At 34.0% G+C, this 14,354-nt stretch overlaps 1 protein-coding gene across 4 annotated transcripts in view; it reads right to left on the bottom strand.

Moving 5' to 3' along the window:
* Window position 1: 1 nt before the first annotated feature.
* Window positions 2-14,354, bottom strand: part of LOC108734935 — a 19,070-nt gene continuing 4,717 nt past the window's right edge. The window contains exons 6-15 of one of the 4 annotated variants that reach the window (XM_018466705.1): window positions 12,977-13,108; window positions 11,021-11,152; window positions 9,991-10,061; window positions 7,796-7,906; window positions 6,575-6,877; window positions 5,937-6,174; window positions 5,437-5,539; window positions 2,406-2,545; window positions 829-1,006; window positions 2-175 (exon numbers count right to left, since the gene is read on the bottom strand). In XM_018466705.1, the coding sequence (XP_018322207.1) occupies window positions 41-175; window positions 829-1,006; window positions 2,406-2,545; window positions 5,437-5,539; window positions 5,937-6,174; window positions 6,575-6,877; window positions 7,796-7,906; window positions 9,991-10,061; window positions 11,021-11,152; window positions 12,977-13,108 (1,543 nt within the window). In that variant the 3' untranslated portion in view covers window positions 2-40. Of the gene's footprint in view, window positions 195-828; window positions 1,007-2,405; window positions 2,546-5,407; window positions 5,540-5,936; window positions 6,175-6,574; window positions 6,878-7,795; window positions 7,907-9,990; window positions 10,062-11,020; window positions 11,153-12,976; window positions 13,109-14,354 lie in introns of those variants that run through there. The other 3 variants (XM_018466706.1, XM_018466707.1, XR_001937483.1) reach the window with 3 other exon arrangements.

Raw genomic sequence — 14,354 nt, 5'->3', positions numbered from 1 at the left:
ATAAATACAAACGTTCGATTGTTACAAAAAATAATAAGTATCAAGGGACGTTACTGCCAGTTGTTCTAATGATTCTAAGCCTGCCTCTCTCGCAAAGTATCATAGCTGCATCATTGGTACCTCCTTGGTATTGTGAAGAAGAAAATATTGTCAATAATTTTCCTTTCATTTGCAACTGTAAAAGATCATTAAAACTTCTTACATTAAACAGATTTTGATTAAAGTTTAGCGTTTCTTGATTAAATATGATCCCATTGCTCATCATTCACTATCGGTTAGAGATGTCTAAGGAAATACACGGGTAGTAGTATGTTTGGGTAGTTCTAACCCATTATACGCTATCAAGATGGCGACAAAATACTTACATACAATGTATGTTCAAAAAGTATCGCGAATTTTGTGTTTTTTCAAAAATTATTTATTTATTCGTGAATATCTATTTTGTCCCCTACAAAGTAATCCCCATCTGATATCCCCGCCGGATTTCGTTTCACCAAGTAGATATCCATATATTTAAATGGACCTTGTTGGAACATTCGAAATCCTAAAATGTAGCATCGTACTATAGATGGCGTTTTCCGCGCCATTTGTGGTATTTTATAAAACGCGCTGTTAAGACAGCAGGTAAAGGTTGGTCTGTGTTCTGTCGGAGCTGTCTGCGACGCGCTGATAAGATCTAAAAAGATCGAAATCGCGATCTGCGCCTGGCAGTTTCGACAGGTTGGAACATACGAAATCCTAAAATGTAGCATCGTACTACAGATGGCTCTTTCCGCGCCATTTGTGGTATTTTATATATTAATTGTACTATATACATTATTTACTTACTTGAAATCCAGCTTGTACAACTTCATGTGCTCTTATCAGATTTGAGTAACCGTTTGTATTCAAAAACCTGTCTAGTGCTTCATAGCTGAAGATATGTGCCGTACCTCGTTTTTTATTGTTAGCAAAACCTTCATTGGCCATCAATTCCATGGCAACTTGCTCATTTAGACTGTTCTGCCTATCAAATGAATGAACACGTTCAAAGAATACGTACAGTCATAGTGTGAAAGGCATCAATAGAAAATAGGTAATTATCCTGGAATTCGACTATGTCTCGCAAGGTTCATAGTAAGGATACCGATTTGTCGTAGTGAGCCCACGTGGTAGCTGTTAACCAAGCAAAATAAAAAGTTTTTGATGGTCAGAGTATTCTGTCGAAACTGCTAGACGTGGATTTCGATTTAGATCTGACTGGACCTCATCAGCACATCGTAGACAGTTCCGGCAGAACACTTGTGTGGCCACGGAGCGAGCGTAGCCAAGCAAAACAAAAAGTTCATGATTCTTGATGTCAGTATCTGTCGAAACTGCCTGCTTCGTAGGAGCCCTGCCGTGGGTTCATTTCGGCAAGTGAATATCCTACCCTGTCGAACATTATCTATTGTTGGGATGTTCAAAATTGACATAGTCCTCAATAAAACTGTCGCCTTTTCTTTCTTCTTTCAACTTACTAACTAGACTAGAGCAGGTGCTGACAGAACGTTGTAGGGAATGTAGTAAGCACAGAAGACAGATCTCAGGGAGGAATTGTAGCTGACACTAATAAAGAATGAGTCAGTTCAACAGAAATAGATGTAGACAACCAGAATTTGAGCAAGTTGCCAGCGCCAGACTTTAAAGAATGTTCTACAATTTCAGGAATTTAGGATAGAAAAGACGCTTGTCTAAAGATATAGTTCTAACCAAGCCGACCCTGATCTTTTGCGCACCTAAGCAACCTTTAACCGTTGCACCGGTTACTATCATTCGGTTATCTCTTTTCAGTTTTTCTGTAGTACTCATGAAGCATTTCTTAACTTAAGAAGGGCGTGTTAGAATGCAGAAAATTCCAACGGTTTCAAGTGGAAACACGAAATGAGTTACATCCATTCTCACAGATAAAATTTATTATGGACTATGCCAATTTTGATTGTCCCAACTATACCTAATGAATTCCATAATAAGCAGCATTCATAGAATGCAGTTTAATTGTAGTATGGCGTGGTGATGAGGAAAATGAGATTCAAATCACAATCTACGCCTCACAGTGTCAATAAAATATTGATCACCAGAACTTTTTGTTATGTTCAGTGGATAGTATCCAATTATTCTTTATTTTGTATACATATAAGAAAGTCAAATGGATTTTTGTAAAACTGAACCAAATAATACAATCCACAATTTCAAATAAAATGTCAATAAAGCCAATGTAAAAATCTAAAGTCTGTAACTTACTGAGGATTCAGGCACCTTGGGTGGCATGGGAACACGAGTTAGATGCTTAAAGTTTTATGTGAAATTTTGGGATATTACGTCTTGTTTTCTTTATTTTACGGGTAAACATTGTGGTTATTAAAAGAATATATTGTGGTGCATACTTTACAGGGTCGTTCCACATTAATTCCCAAGCTAGCGAACTTTGCTCAGCGGGTTTACTCAGTTCGATGGGAATCTTGTACAGGGCAGATATTGTTGGACATAGCCACGGGGGTGGAATTCCACCATGGCAACAAAATAACTAGAATAATTTTCAATAAGTAAATGTCCAACACGAAACAAACCTTTTTCTCTAGACATACTCCATAGTGATATACGTATATTTTTGTGTAATAGCGGCTTCCCATGGCTACATTAAGCAGAGGGCAGTAAAAGTTTAGATTACACTCACCTCGCTGATAAGGAAGGATATTTTATGCAAGATAACAAAACTTGTATCACAGGTTTATAAGATTTTGTTGCAGGTCTAATTTAGGAATTTTTTAATTCGTTTGACTTTCAATCTCACCATTACATTTGGACTTTGAGATTTTCTAAAATTGCTATTTTAAGGTATATTCATGGTGCAGTTCTATATTTACAGAAATTTAGTTTCAGTTTTAAACTTCAAAACATAATAGTCCAAAACTCAAAGCCCTTTCTTAAAGGATTTTAGCCCTTAAAATCCCAATGAAATTTTAAAATTCAAGGATTTCGGATTATAAATTACTTCGAAAGCAATTAGATTTGAACTTCCAAGCAATTGAAAATACTTTAAACCCTTTGAATACTTTTACAAAGTAATTCGTTTCTAAGTCTACTTGTTCATGAAAGGGATTGAATAGCAGCGTTTCTTAACTTTAAGCACAAAGCACTAATGCTCTGCAAAATGCAAATATAATCGATTTAAGTAACAGTGAAGAAATCAAAGTAGGAGAATCTCATTTTGCAATAGTATGATCAGTTTTCCCAGTAAAGTTATCTAAAAGTGAAATCGGACCTTCAAAGTATATTTCGTTTACTTTCTGTAGCGATGTGACCTTCAGTTTGACTGGCGCAAGGTAGCAAAGAACAGCACTAGACCAGAAAAGGAAGGAGACAACTCTCGGCCAAACTCATAACCGATGAGGAGCGTATAATCCGTACAGTGATGCACGGAAAAATTGACCATTTTATCCACTACAGTTGCATTGCTCGAATGTGCTCTTATTGGTAGCATTTACGACTGAAAATATCAACGAGATGTTTATTTATATTTGAAGACATATTAAAGGCTTTAACGCTTGTTTTCGACTCGCACTACTATTCATGATTGAACAAAATTTTTGGCAGGTACTGTATGAAGAAGTATATTTAATTAACAAGAGTCGAGAGCATAATGAGCTTTTTTCTCCCTATCTACGATTTTGCCAGCGCGTATCCAAGACATTGGAAGGGGCACATCGCTACAGAAAGTAAATTAAGTAATTGTTTATGAATTTAATCAGTAATTACCAATAGGTATATGTAATTAATAGTAATATATGCATAGAAGCGACTAACAAAATATCTTGTATAGTAACCCACCAGTTTTATCAACTAAAATATTAAATTCTTCATAAATTTTTTGTAAAATCAAGTTAGGTTAGGTTAATGCAATACGTTGAGTCCCACCTCCCACGATAAAGGGACTCTCCCGCAAATATTTCAGTGGACCCCTTTTTATTTTATTAATATGAATTACTATATTTCAAACTCTAACCAATTAATTCCTCACGTAAATAATCATAAACTTGTAGAGGTAATACAGAATTTCACGGGCTATGACCTTGAGTTGCAGAGATGTTACTGGGGAACCTAAGATGACATGGGTCAAGATTCCATGCGTGAGTGATAGTCATTTTATTTATGTCACCACAAGATACAAGATATGTCCATTTAATATAAATCAACACAAACGTTTTGCACTTTACTTGGTTTTGGCTTGTTTGCTTTTAAAAAACTTTATGCACGTATATTGGGATCCGTCAAATGGGAGGAGCCTAAAAACATGGTGCCGATTAGGGAAAATTTATCGTAGTTCCTGTAGTGTAGGTACCGTACAATTTCCAAGTCTTTAAATTACGATAAAATGATAAGTATTGACACAATATATGATTGGGCTGACACAAAGCCTCAGAAAGGAAATTTCTTTGAAGGTGAGCGTGTTTTTAATGCCAATCACATTATAAAATTCGGAAATAACAAATTCCGTCAAGTTTACTGTGATGTAAAAAGTGATTCACGTTATATAATTGGTGAGGTGATTCTGGGTGATTTAAGCAATATCATATCAATGACTTGCACGAGCAAAGCCGATTTAAGAGAACGTTGCAAACACATTATTGCAACTTTGTTGTATTGCAGCAGGTAGGTTCTTAACCTCAAAATACTTATATCGTATCATTAGAATTGGGTTAAATCAATTACACAGGAATAAATAATTTCTCACTTTATAATTTTAGTATGATTCTAGTTTTAAATATTAAGGTTATGAATGATGGTAAATACTTGCTGAAATATAATTATGTGCATTAAAATGACGTGAACAAATTTTTATTCCGGAATTACCTAGTAATACCTACCTACTGCTTTCATCCAAGCTTCTATTAGTTTACCTTTTACTCTAATTTTCCGAATATATTTTTTACATATATAAAACTGTTAGTTTTTATTGGAAAGTAGTTAATGTAGGTGAAAAGTGAAGATCTATGTCTGAAGTGCTATTGCAGCTTTTCACTGAACATATTAACTTTTTATTTGATTTAACTTTAGAAGAAAACTTCGTCGACTCCATCATCAAAAAAAAATTTACTTTTTTATCGTGTTTTATTATTTTAATAAACAATTTTACAATTTGTGTGCACAGTTCCTATGTAAATTTTTCCCTCATTCGAGTTATAAATTTTGCCACCAGATGGTGTATGCCCATTTGACGGATCCCAATAGTAAACCAATAATAGCCTATGTTAAATGGGTTGTTACTGTTTGTGTTAAAAGAAAAGCTATTTGAGAATTAAATTTTAAAGATTGAAAAAGAATATGAAACATGCAGGATGAAATTTTGTTCAATAGACGTATTACTAAATTAAGATAACAATAATACCTAATCTGTAAAGTTATTTTGGTATATACCTGACCATCTATTGTGGCAGCCAATGGCATGACATCAAATACAGTATTTACGAGGTTCCATACGGATGGGCCAAGTTTTTCGCCAAATTTCTTATTACATTCTCTGAAATTTTAGATTTGTTTGTAGGTCCTTTTTTTAATCGATCCATAATTAACCATCATCATAATAAACATTTTTAATGGTAAATGGCGAACGTAATTACAATTAATACTTTGAAATCAAGCGTACTGAGAAGAAGCAAAAAATGTTGAAAAGAACGCTTTGCAAACATTTTCACAAATTGTTTGTCTAATGAAGTCAAGGTTAATTGGCCAATTTGTGAAACGTTTCTTTTTTCTGGTTTGACAATGAGTATGGATTTTCATCAAGTAAATGTAAATTCTATTCAAGAATAAAAATAATGAACTAATCGTAAGTAATTGAAACTTCATTAAATGGTTCTAAAATCTATTTGTATAATTAGATATTTTTTCCATTAATAGTAGAATAACGAACTTACTCATAAAAAGAAAACGATTTTTGGACTTCTCTTACTTCATGATTGCCTCTAATGAGAAAAATTTTGTCTGGAAATTGCGCTTTAAAACATAACAGGTATGTTATAACTTCGATACTCCATACTCCTCTGTCAACATAGTCTCCAAGGAACAATAAACTACAAGGGCATAATGCGGGTCCAAAACACCAAAAACTTTTTTCAAATTCCAATAACACAGGAAAATTTCCATGTAAATCGCCTAAAAATTAAAATTATCAGTCATCTGATTTTTCCCAAAGAAAACATTAGGTTTTTAGTAGTGTTTTTATGTTGGAAACAAATAGTACAGTTAAATGATTTTGTTGTTCTAGGACTGAAGGGTTAGTTAGATATATGAGGATTGATTAGAGACAAATTAGAAGCAGGAACAGAAGTAAAGGGAGGTAGAGTTAGATTTGTGAATATTGTCACACTGGAAGGCAAATTGAAGCACTAGAATAGTTTTTATAGTATTTTAAAAGTTATTCAGAAAATATCAATTTTGCGTTTTGTAGTTGAAGTGAATTTTCAAAACAATTTTACAATTAATATTTGCATCTTCTGTTTCAAGTACATCGTAACAATTAATTATCCCTATCTCTATTTAAACAGATATTCACCTAAAACATATATAGGTGACGTTAGAGAAATCATTCGCTTCTCTTCTCGTAAAATTTTCTTAACCGAATCACAAACTTGCGACAGCTGTCTGCAAAAAACGCTCGGATCCACGGGTCCCCAATTGTAGTCAGGAAATGTTTTTGCTAGTTTTAGCGGTTCGTATTTTTTCTTGTTGTTATATGCCAGGAATCTTAACGACTTTATGAGCTCGTTCGTTAGCGATTGTTGATTGAATTGATCAAGTGACATGCGTCTCGAGGCATTACTACCGACAATTCCTGTACTTGATGCTGATACACCGGCTGGATACAAAAATGTAATTAATTAATTAAGTAGTTAATAAATTATTATATAATGTACCGTATACATGTATTATTATAATATAAAACATTAAAAAAAAGCACGGAGTTATTCTATACATATTGTAATGTTTGTGGGTTTAACAAATTAACTTTTAAGACGAAAGCTATTTATTTACGCTAATTATTATTGAACTTAAAAACACTATTCAAATATTACTAAATTTAGGTAATTATTCTATTTATTTACACTACTGTTACTATTCACTGTTCTATTTATTTTACTTCCATCGCTGTCAATTTATCTCTTGATTCACTTCTGCAACGGTCAATTTATTTCTATTCCACCTCGGCGATCGTTTCTTCCTTTAAATATTCCCTTGCTTCCTTTCGGGAACATTCTCGAGCCGTCCAGAAAAGTCTCGTTTTCTTTGAACTGTTTAATTGCTTTCCCGGAACGAAGGTACGACACACACATTACAAAAACGGCGCACATGAAGAAAGGCGCCCGCGGCTAGTCGGCGAATCTATAAGCCGCTCACACACATGTATGCCCGATCGCACACAATCACGCTCGTGGTCGCTACAATATAAACTTCGTGCCATTATATACCTAATCATTTACATTTTACCACACAGATAACATCAATAGAAGTCCTTAGAGGTAATTTCATCAGTATCCCGGGCGTCTAAGTACTATGATAAATATAATAATAATATAAATAAAAGGTTGAATAAAAAATTATTGCTGTAAAACTGCATGGTGTTGACGTGTCAAAACAAGGTATTAAAAGTCTTAGAAGAAACAACAGTGGTCAAAAAATTCAAATAAGTTGTAAATCTATTAAAGAATTTAAGGAAAGAAAATCTCGAGCGACTTATTCGTGTGACTACACCTACTAGTCATTAACATTAACTTACTATCGATATCAGTTAACTGCTGGATGTTGATTTCAGTTCCACCTTCTAGGATTCGGAGAGAATGTTGAGCAAACACGTATTCGATGGTAGGAACTGGTCCGGCGACTTTTCCTAAAAAACGACCAAATGTAAGTGTATAAAACTTTTGTGCTTAATAATAAGGTGACCATATTTTTTTATTTCAAATCCGGAACGGGAACTTGTAGCAGGTGGGGAGGGGGGTAGTTAAGTTAAATAATTTAAATATGATTGTTTTAATAAAAATTATACATAACAAATACTATTTAAGGATATAATAAAAATCAGTATTTTTTTTAAATGAATCACATTTTTTTAAATCAGAATTACTGAGTACAAAACTTTTTATATTTTTCTGAACTATGGATCTTTTTCAGTAGGTCTTTTTTACTTTGAAGTATTGTATAAAATTCTGTTCAATTTTCTTCATAATTAACTTTAGTAAGTAATATCGCTTTTAGTGTGTCTATTTTAAGTCGAGTCTTGACACTTGTCCAAAGGTTATTCATTAAAGAAAATATTCTTTCCGTAGAAGCATTTGTGCCAGGCAGGCAGAAAAAGAACTCTGCTAATTTTCGTAAATTTGAAAATGGAAGTTCACGATTATTGAAGTGAGAGACCATTTCAATCCACCTTTGGATTGATGCAGTTCGGTTATTTTTTCATTCGGCAATTTTCTCTTCTTTCATATAAGCATACTCGTCGTATATATTATTTTCAGATATTTGATGGGTTATCGTAATTTTATTAACAAGTAATAGCGAAGATTCAATTTCAACCCATAGTGGTGTATTTTGATATGCACAATTTTAACGGTTCAAATTTTGTAAAAGTAATTTTAGTTGAAATATATTTAAAATAAATATTGAAAAAAAGAACCTTTTCAAAAATTCGGGACAATCCGGGACGAAAAACCTGAATCCGAGACAAATATTGCTTCTAGAAAAATCCGGAACGCAAGATGGAAATCCGGGACTGTCCCGGCCAATTCGGGACGTATGGTCACCTTATTAATAAGGATGTTGTGGTGTTGTACCATACAGATGAAATGCACAGGACCTTTTGAGTTTTAATATTTTTGCAAATATAAACCAAAAATTGTATATCAAATGTGGAGCTAGCATTGATTTAAAATTAAATATCACCCTTCCAATGTTATTAATTTTTATTCTTGTAGTTTATATACTATACTCATCCATTATAAGTTATAAAAGAATTAGACAAAAAATGAAACATGAAACAATTAAATTTAGTAGATACATGCTAGTAAATTATTGAAATAATATGTATATAAAAAAACATTCGGGTGTTTCATTCCCATCAGTCAGTAATACTGGTGGGCGGGTAATACCTCCGGACTACGCCGAAAGATAGGGCGGAAGGCCCTCTTCAGCCTCCTTCCAGGAATCGTGGGAATGGGTGGGTGGTGGTTCAGGTGAGAAAGATAAGACGGACGAAATGAAGACAGAAGAGAATTAAAGTTTACGGCCCCAGCATTTTGCCTAAGTGTTCCAAGGAAACCACAGAAAAACTTGGACCAAGGCAGACGGACCCGGAATCTAACCGGGGTCCTCCCGAATGCTAAGTAATGACCTAAACCTCTCTCTCTTCTTCACTTTTTCGAAATGAGCAACTATGATAAATTTCTATTTGTTATCTAGTTTGGTTAATTGCACTACATATACCCCATATAATTTAATTTCGTAGACTTAAACAAAAAGTTTTGAAAAGCTCCAACGACTAATTAATTTCAACCAAAATAAAAAAGGTTTAGAGTGAAAAAGCAACACCACCCAGTGTTACATGAGTTTGAAACTGGGGGTGTGAATTGTTTCAAATAATATGAATCGAGCTTTTCAGGTATACAACCTTATGAAACCACACATTAATATATTTACTGCTTTGACCGAATGCCGCAGGCAATCGATACTGACGGCACTTCATGTAAGTGAAAGATGGTATAAGCAGCCCATTAATCATATAGTAAACAAGACTGACACGACGAAAGAGTCTTGCAATAAGTATTAGGATTAGAAATGTTCCATAACAATATAAATAATAAGTGACGAGCATCCTATGAGGAACAGTGCCAATTTTGCAGTGACATAGTGTTATTATGTTACATAAATGACTTGTGTATACCAGACTCATTTAAGTAATTGTTTTAATAATCTTACCTGCTGTGTTACCGGTATTTTTAGAATAAAATGCAGGACTTGAACTTATGTTGCCCTGTAATTTAGTTCCCCTAGAATGGAAGAAGGAAATATCATTCAATAAGTTTCACATTTACTAACCGAATATTACTTAAGTTAACTTTAAGTAAAAAAAAACGATTTAGTTTTTCATTAATTTTCCTCACAATATTTTAGTTGTATTACTATAAATAAAACAAGTGTTGTTAAACAATACTTATGATTAAAATATAAGGTGGGGACGGACAATAACGACTGTGTAAAACTAACAATAAGTATGTTTATTTTCATTTTTTTCTATAGTTATTTTGCCGTGTATGACCACAGTCACATTATACATAAACGATGAAAATCGTAGAGTATAGATTAGGCATATTCAATTACAGATTGTATACTATCATTTAATTGGATACAAGGTTCAACTAATATTATAAATGTGCAATATTAATTTGAAATCATTTTTTCGATTTTTTATTTACCCACTACAAACTACCTCAAATTAATGAAGGAAAACTACGAGAGGTGACAACATTTAGGACATCAACGCGGGCGAAGCAGCGGGTAAAAGGTAGTCGATTAATTAATTGTAAAATTTTATGATCTACCTTACTTAGTTTTCCAGGGAGAATAAAAAAAAATAACAGAGCCGTACTGCTTCATTCCCGAATTTTGCTCAATTTTTTATTATAATAAATTGGCCCTATAAGCTAGGCAAAAATCGGCGTTCGGTTTATAATTCTATGATCGCCGGTTTAGGTCAACTTCTATAGCCCTGCCTAAAAGTTATTGATTTACTTCTAATGATCCTTAAATCTGATTTTTGAATTTGAATGCCTCGATAATTATTTTTTCTGCAATTTAAATTATTAGTAGCTGATCTACTTATCGAATGATGTAATTATTATAGATACCTTAACATGTAATTTACAATAAATAATTTGGATGTACGTAACGACTTAAATAGAATTTGAGGGGAATTTTTTGTAACTTAGCTTTTATATTACATACTTACTGATTCTTTATGTAGGCGTTTATGCTGTTTTGTAAACGAAACAATTGCGAAGTTCCACGGAACTTTAAATCGCTGACACATTTTAAAAATTGAGCTATTGTTACGTTGCTGGTTTCTCCCAAACCGATGGTTCTGGAAAGAATTCTGATTTAATAGATGTAAGATTAATTTATTTACCTATTCATTTGAAATAAATCGACATCGATGTAGGTCATTTCTGTCTGTAAAAGGAAATTATGTTCAAATCACAGAATACACGTGGTAGGGAAATCCCGCGTAATATGACCATCTTATTAATTATACAAGAAACGAGGCAAGGGCAATTTTGACAGAAAATGAGAAAAGGGCAAATACATGGAAAGAATATTTAAAGAACCCATACGCAGGCCCTGAGTTAGTATGATAGTGTGGAGATAGGTTATCCCATAATGAGAGAAGAGTTCGATGTAGCATTAAAAAATTTAAAGAACAATAAGGCGCCAGGTATACGAGGGCGGTTCAATAAGTACCCGTGTTTGAAGACAGAGGACGTTCCTGAGGGAAATTGGTGTTGTCATCGTGTGCTGCCATCTATCAAACCACGCCAAAACGAATTTCAGAATAATTGATAGATAAGTTCGGATTTGGCAGCCATTCGACTGAGACGTGTTTCGTTATTCTCGCTAAGATGGAAAAAGAGCAGTATCATTCGGTAACTCGCTTTTTGTTTTTGGATGGGAAAAAATGCGAGGAGATGAAAACAAAGTTGGATACTGTTTATGGAGACATTTCGCCATCTACGACCACGGTTAGATATTGCTTCAACGAATTTAAACGTGGGCAAAGATCCGTTTTTGATAGGAGCGACCAGGAAGCCTGGGAAACGTTGTTACCGAGGAAATCATTTTACAGATTTTTTAGGAAAAGGAAGAACGATCACTGGACAATACTACAGTAAGTTATTGGACCGCTTCGACAAAAAATTGAAGGAGACACGAACGCATTTGACGAAACAGAAGGTGCGTTTTCAACAAGATAACGCACCGGCAGGAGTTGTCGCCAAAATGCATAAATTACGTTATAAATTTGCTGCCGCACACCCCGTCCTCACTCGATTTGACTACTTGCGACTTTATCTTGTTACCTACCAGGAAGAAATGACTAGCGAGAAAGAAATTTAGATGAAACGAGGAAGTCATCGCCGAGACAGTGGGGATTTTGGAGAGTTCGACAAACCTTATTTTTTGGAGGGGTAAAAAAAATGGCAGGGTCGTTGGGAGAAGTGTATCTTTCTAAAAGGGGACTATGTTATTAAAAAAAAGGTGTCTTATAATAAATATAGGAGACGAAAAATTAGAAGAAGTGGCCGATTTTAGGTATCTAGGAAGTCAGATAAGTCAGGACGAAAGGAGTAGTAGGGATATAAAGCAGAGGATAACGTAGGGTCGAGTAGTTTTCAATAAAAGAAGTCAACGCAACAGCACGCGAACGGTTAATTTAGTAGTTCGAAAAAGATTGTTAAAGGTGTATGTTTGGAGCGCGGTTCTGTACGGATGCGAAACATGAACAGTGAGCGCTCCGGAAAAGAAAAGGTTACAAGCGTTCGAAATGTGTTGCAGGAGAACAGAGGTCTCTATGGAAGTCAATAAAAACTAGGCGAGATAGGTTGGTAGAACACCTTCTTAGACAGTTAAGAGGAGTGGAGGTAGACGTAGATTAGATTACTGTTCACGAATAGTTAAGGATGTGGGATGTTTTAGATAACTGGGAAGATTAGCTCAGGATAGGAATAAGTGGAGGTGCGTGTCCAACCAGTGTTAGCACTGACGACCTTATGATGATCATAATGATGATGACAAACCTTCAATTGCCCTAAAAATAGATATTTCGCCACAAATTCTATGTTAAAATTAAAAGAAGCAGCTACATCTTCTGTAAACATAAAGTTTAAAAAGTAATAATTTAAAAACATGTTACTTTAAAATAGAGTCAGCTTCTTGTTTCACACTTGCAGCATCAATTGGTAGCCTTTTCAGTTTTCTACTTGCGCTTATTATTAATTTAAATTCGGTAGGACTTAATACGTTATCTCGATCTCTGTCATAATATCTAAAAAGTGAAAATATTCATTATTTTTGGAAAACGTTATATGGGTAATTGTTGGAATGAAGAATGCGCTTTTTTAAACAATCAGTAAATGTAACAGCGACGTAGCCGCCTTTTTTTAGTATGGACCACGGATAAAACACACCCCTATAATTTTAAATTCCACCTTGGGTTTGTGATAATCGGATAGAACTTTCAGAGCCTGGGTTTTGACCTGTCCAGCTTTACGAGTGACTACGTCTCTGTGATGTAAATCATTACAGATAGCTGTAGGTATTGGTCATTACGGGTTCATCGAGTAAGGTATTTCTGGCGGTTATCTTATGTTATGTTCTTGTTTTAGGGTTTATTAACCGTTATTTGGAAACGTATAAATATTATGTAAAATTATCTTATTTGAGATGTAACTACAAATTTACGCTTTTTGGATTTCTTTATCTTTACTTTTGCTTTTCGTTTAATTTTATTATTCTATACAGCCGTATCTTTCGATTCAATTGACATATTTTTTATTGACTTTCACATCTACGAGGGATTGTAGGCTACATTACTTGATATCTATTAACTTCTACTTGATATCTCCATGTATTTTTGAGGAAAAGGATCCTGACAGACCGAAAGACAAACAACGAACTAATTCTATAAGGGTTTCTTTTTGAGGATCGGAACCCTAAATGTTGAACATTAACGAACCTACAATTCGTGATCAGTCTCTATACATCGCGTTTAGTAAGTCTGATAATAAATACTGATCAGAAGTAGGAGTTAAGTGGATTAGAGGTAGACCTAAATTAGATTACTGTTCACAAATAAGTTCTAGTGTTAGGGAAATGCGAACATTATAAGAGTGTGTGTCCAACCAATAGATGTGTCTCTTATACTCCATCGTGAAAAACAAGTTTCAGTTAAAAATTACTTATTAATTTCACTATAGTTAAATCACCACCGCTTCAGGTTTAGTATTTTTTTTTTTTAATGATGTTTGGGAGGTACAATCGGAGACAAGAGCACATAAAATTAGAAATTCGTGATTAATTAGGTTTTGCAGCATATCATAAGATAGTGAATGCATTTCTGTCTTTGTTTTTTGTCTGTGAAAAGGTTTTCCTTTTACATTCTCAGTATAATATACTTGAGGATGTTTGGGAGGTACCATCGGAGACAAGAGTACATAAAATTAGAAATTCGTGATTAATTAGGTTTTGCAGCATATCATGAGGTAAATAAATACTATCTATACTAAAAAAAA

This window comes from Agrilus planipennis, unplaced genomic scaffold (genome assembly GCF_000699045.2).
Source record: "Agrilus planipennis isolate EAB-ADULT unplaced genomic scaffold, Apla_2.0 scaffold84, whole genome shotgun sequence".
Taxonomy (NCBI): Eukaryota; Metazoa; Arthropoda; class Insecta; order Coleoptera; family Buprestidae; genus Agrilus; species Agrilus planipennis.
This window is presented reverse-complemented; position numbering and strand designations above follow the sequence as displayed.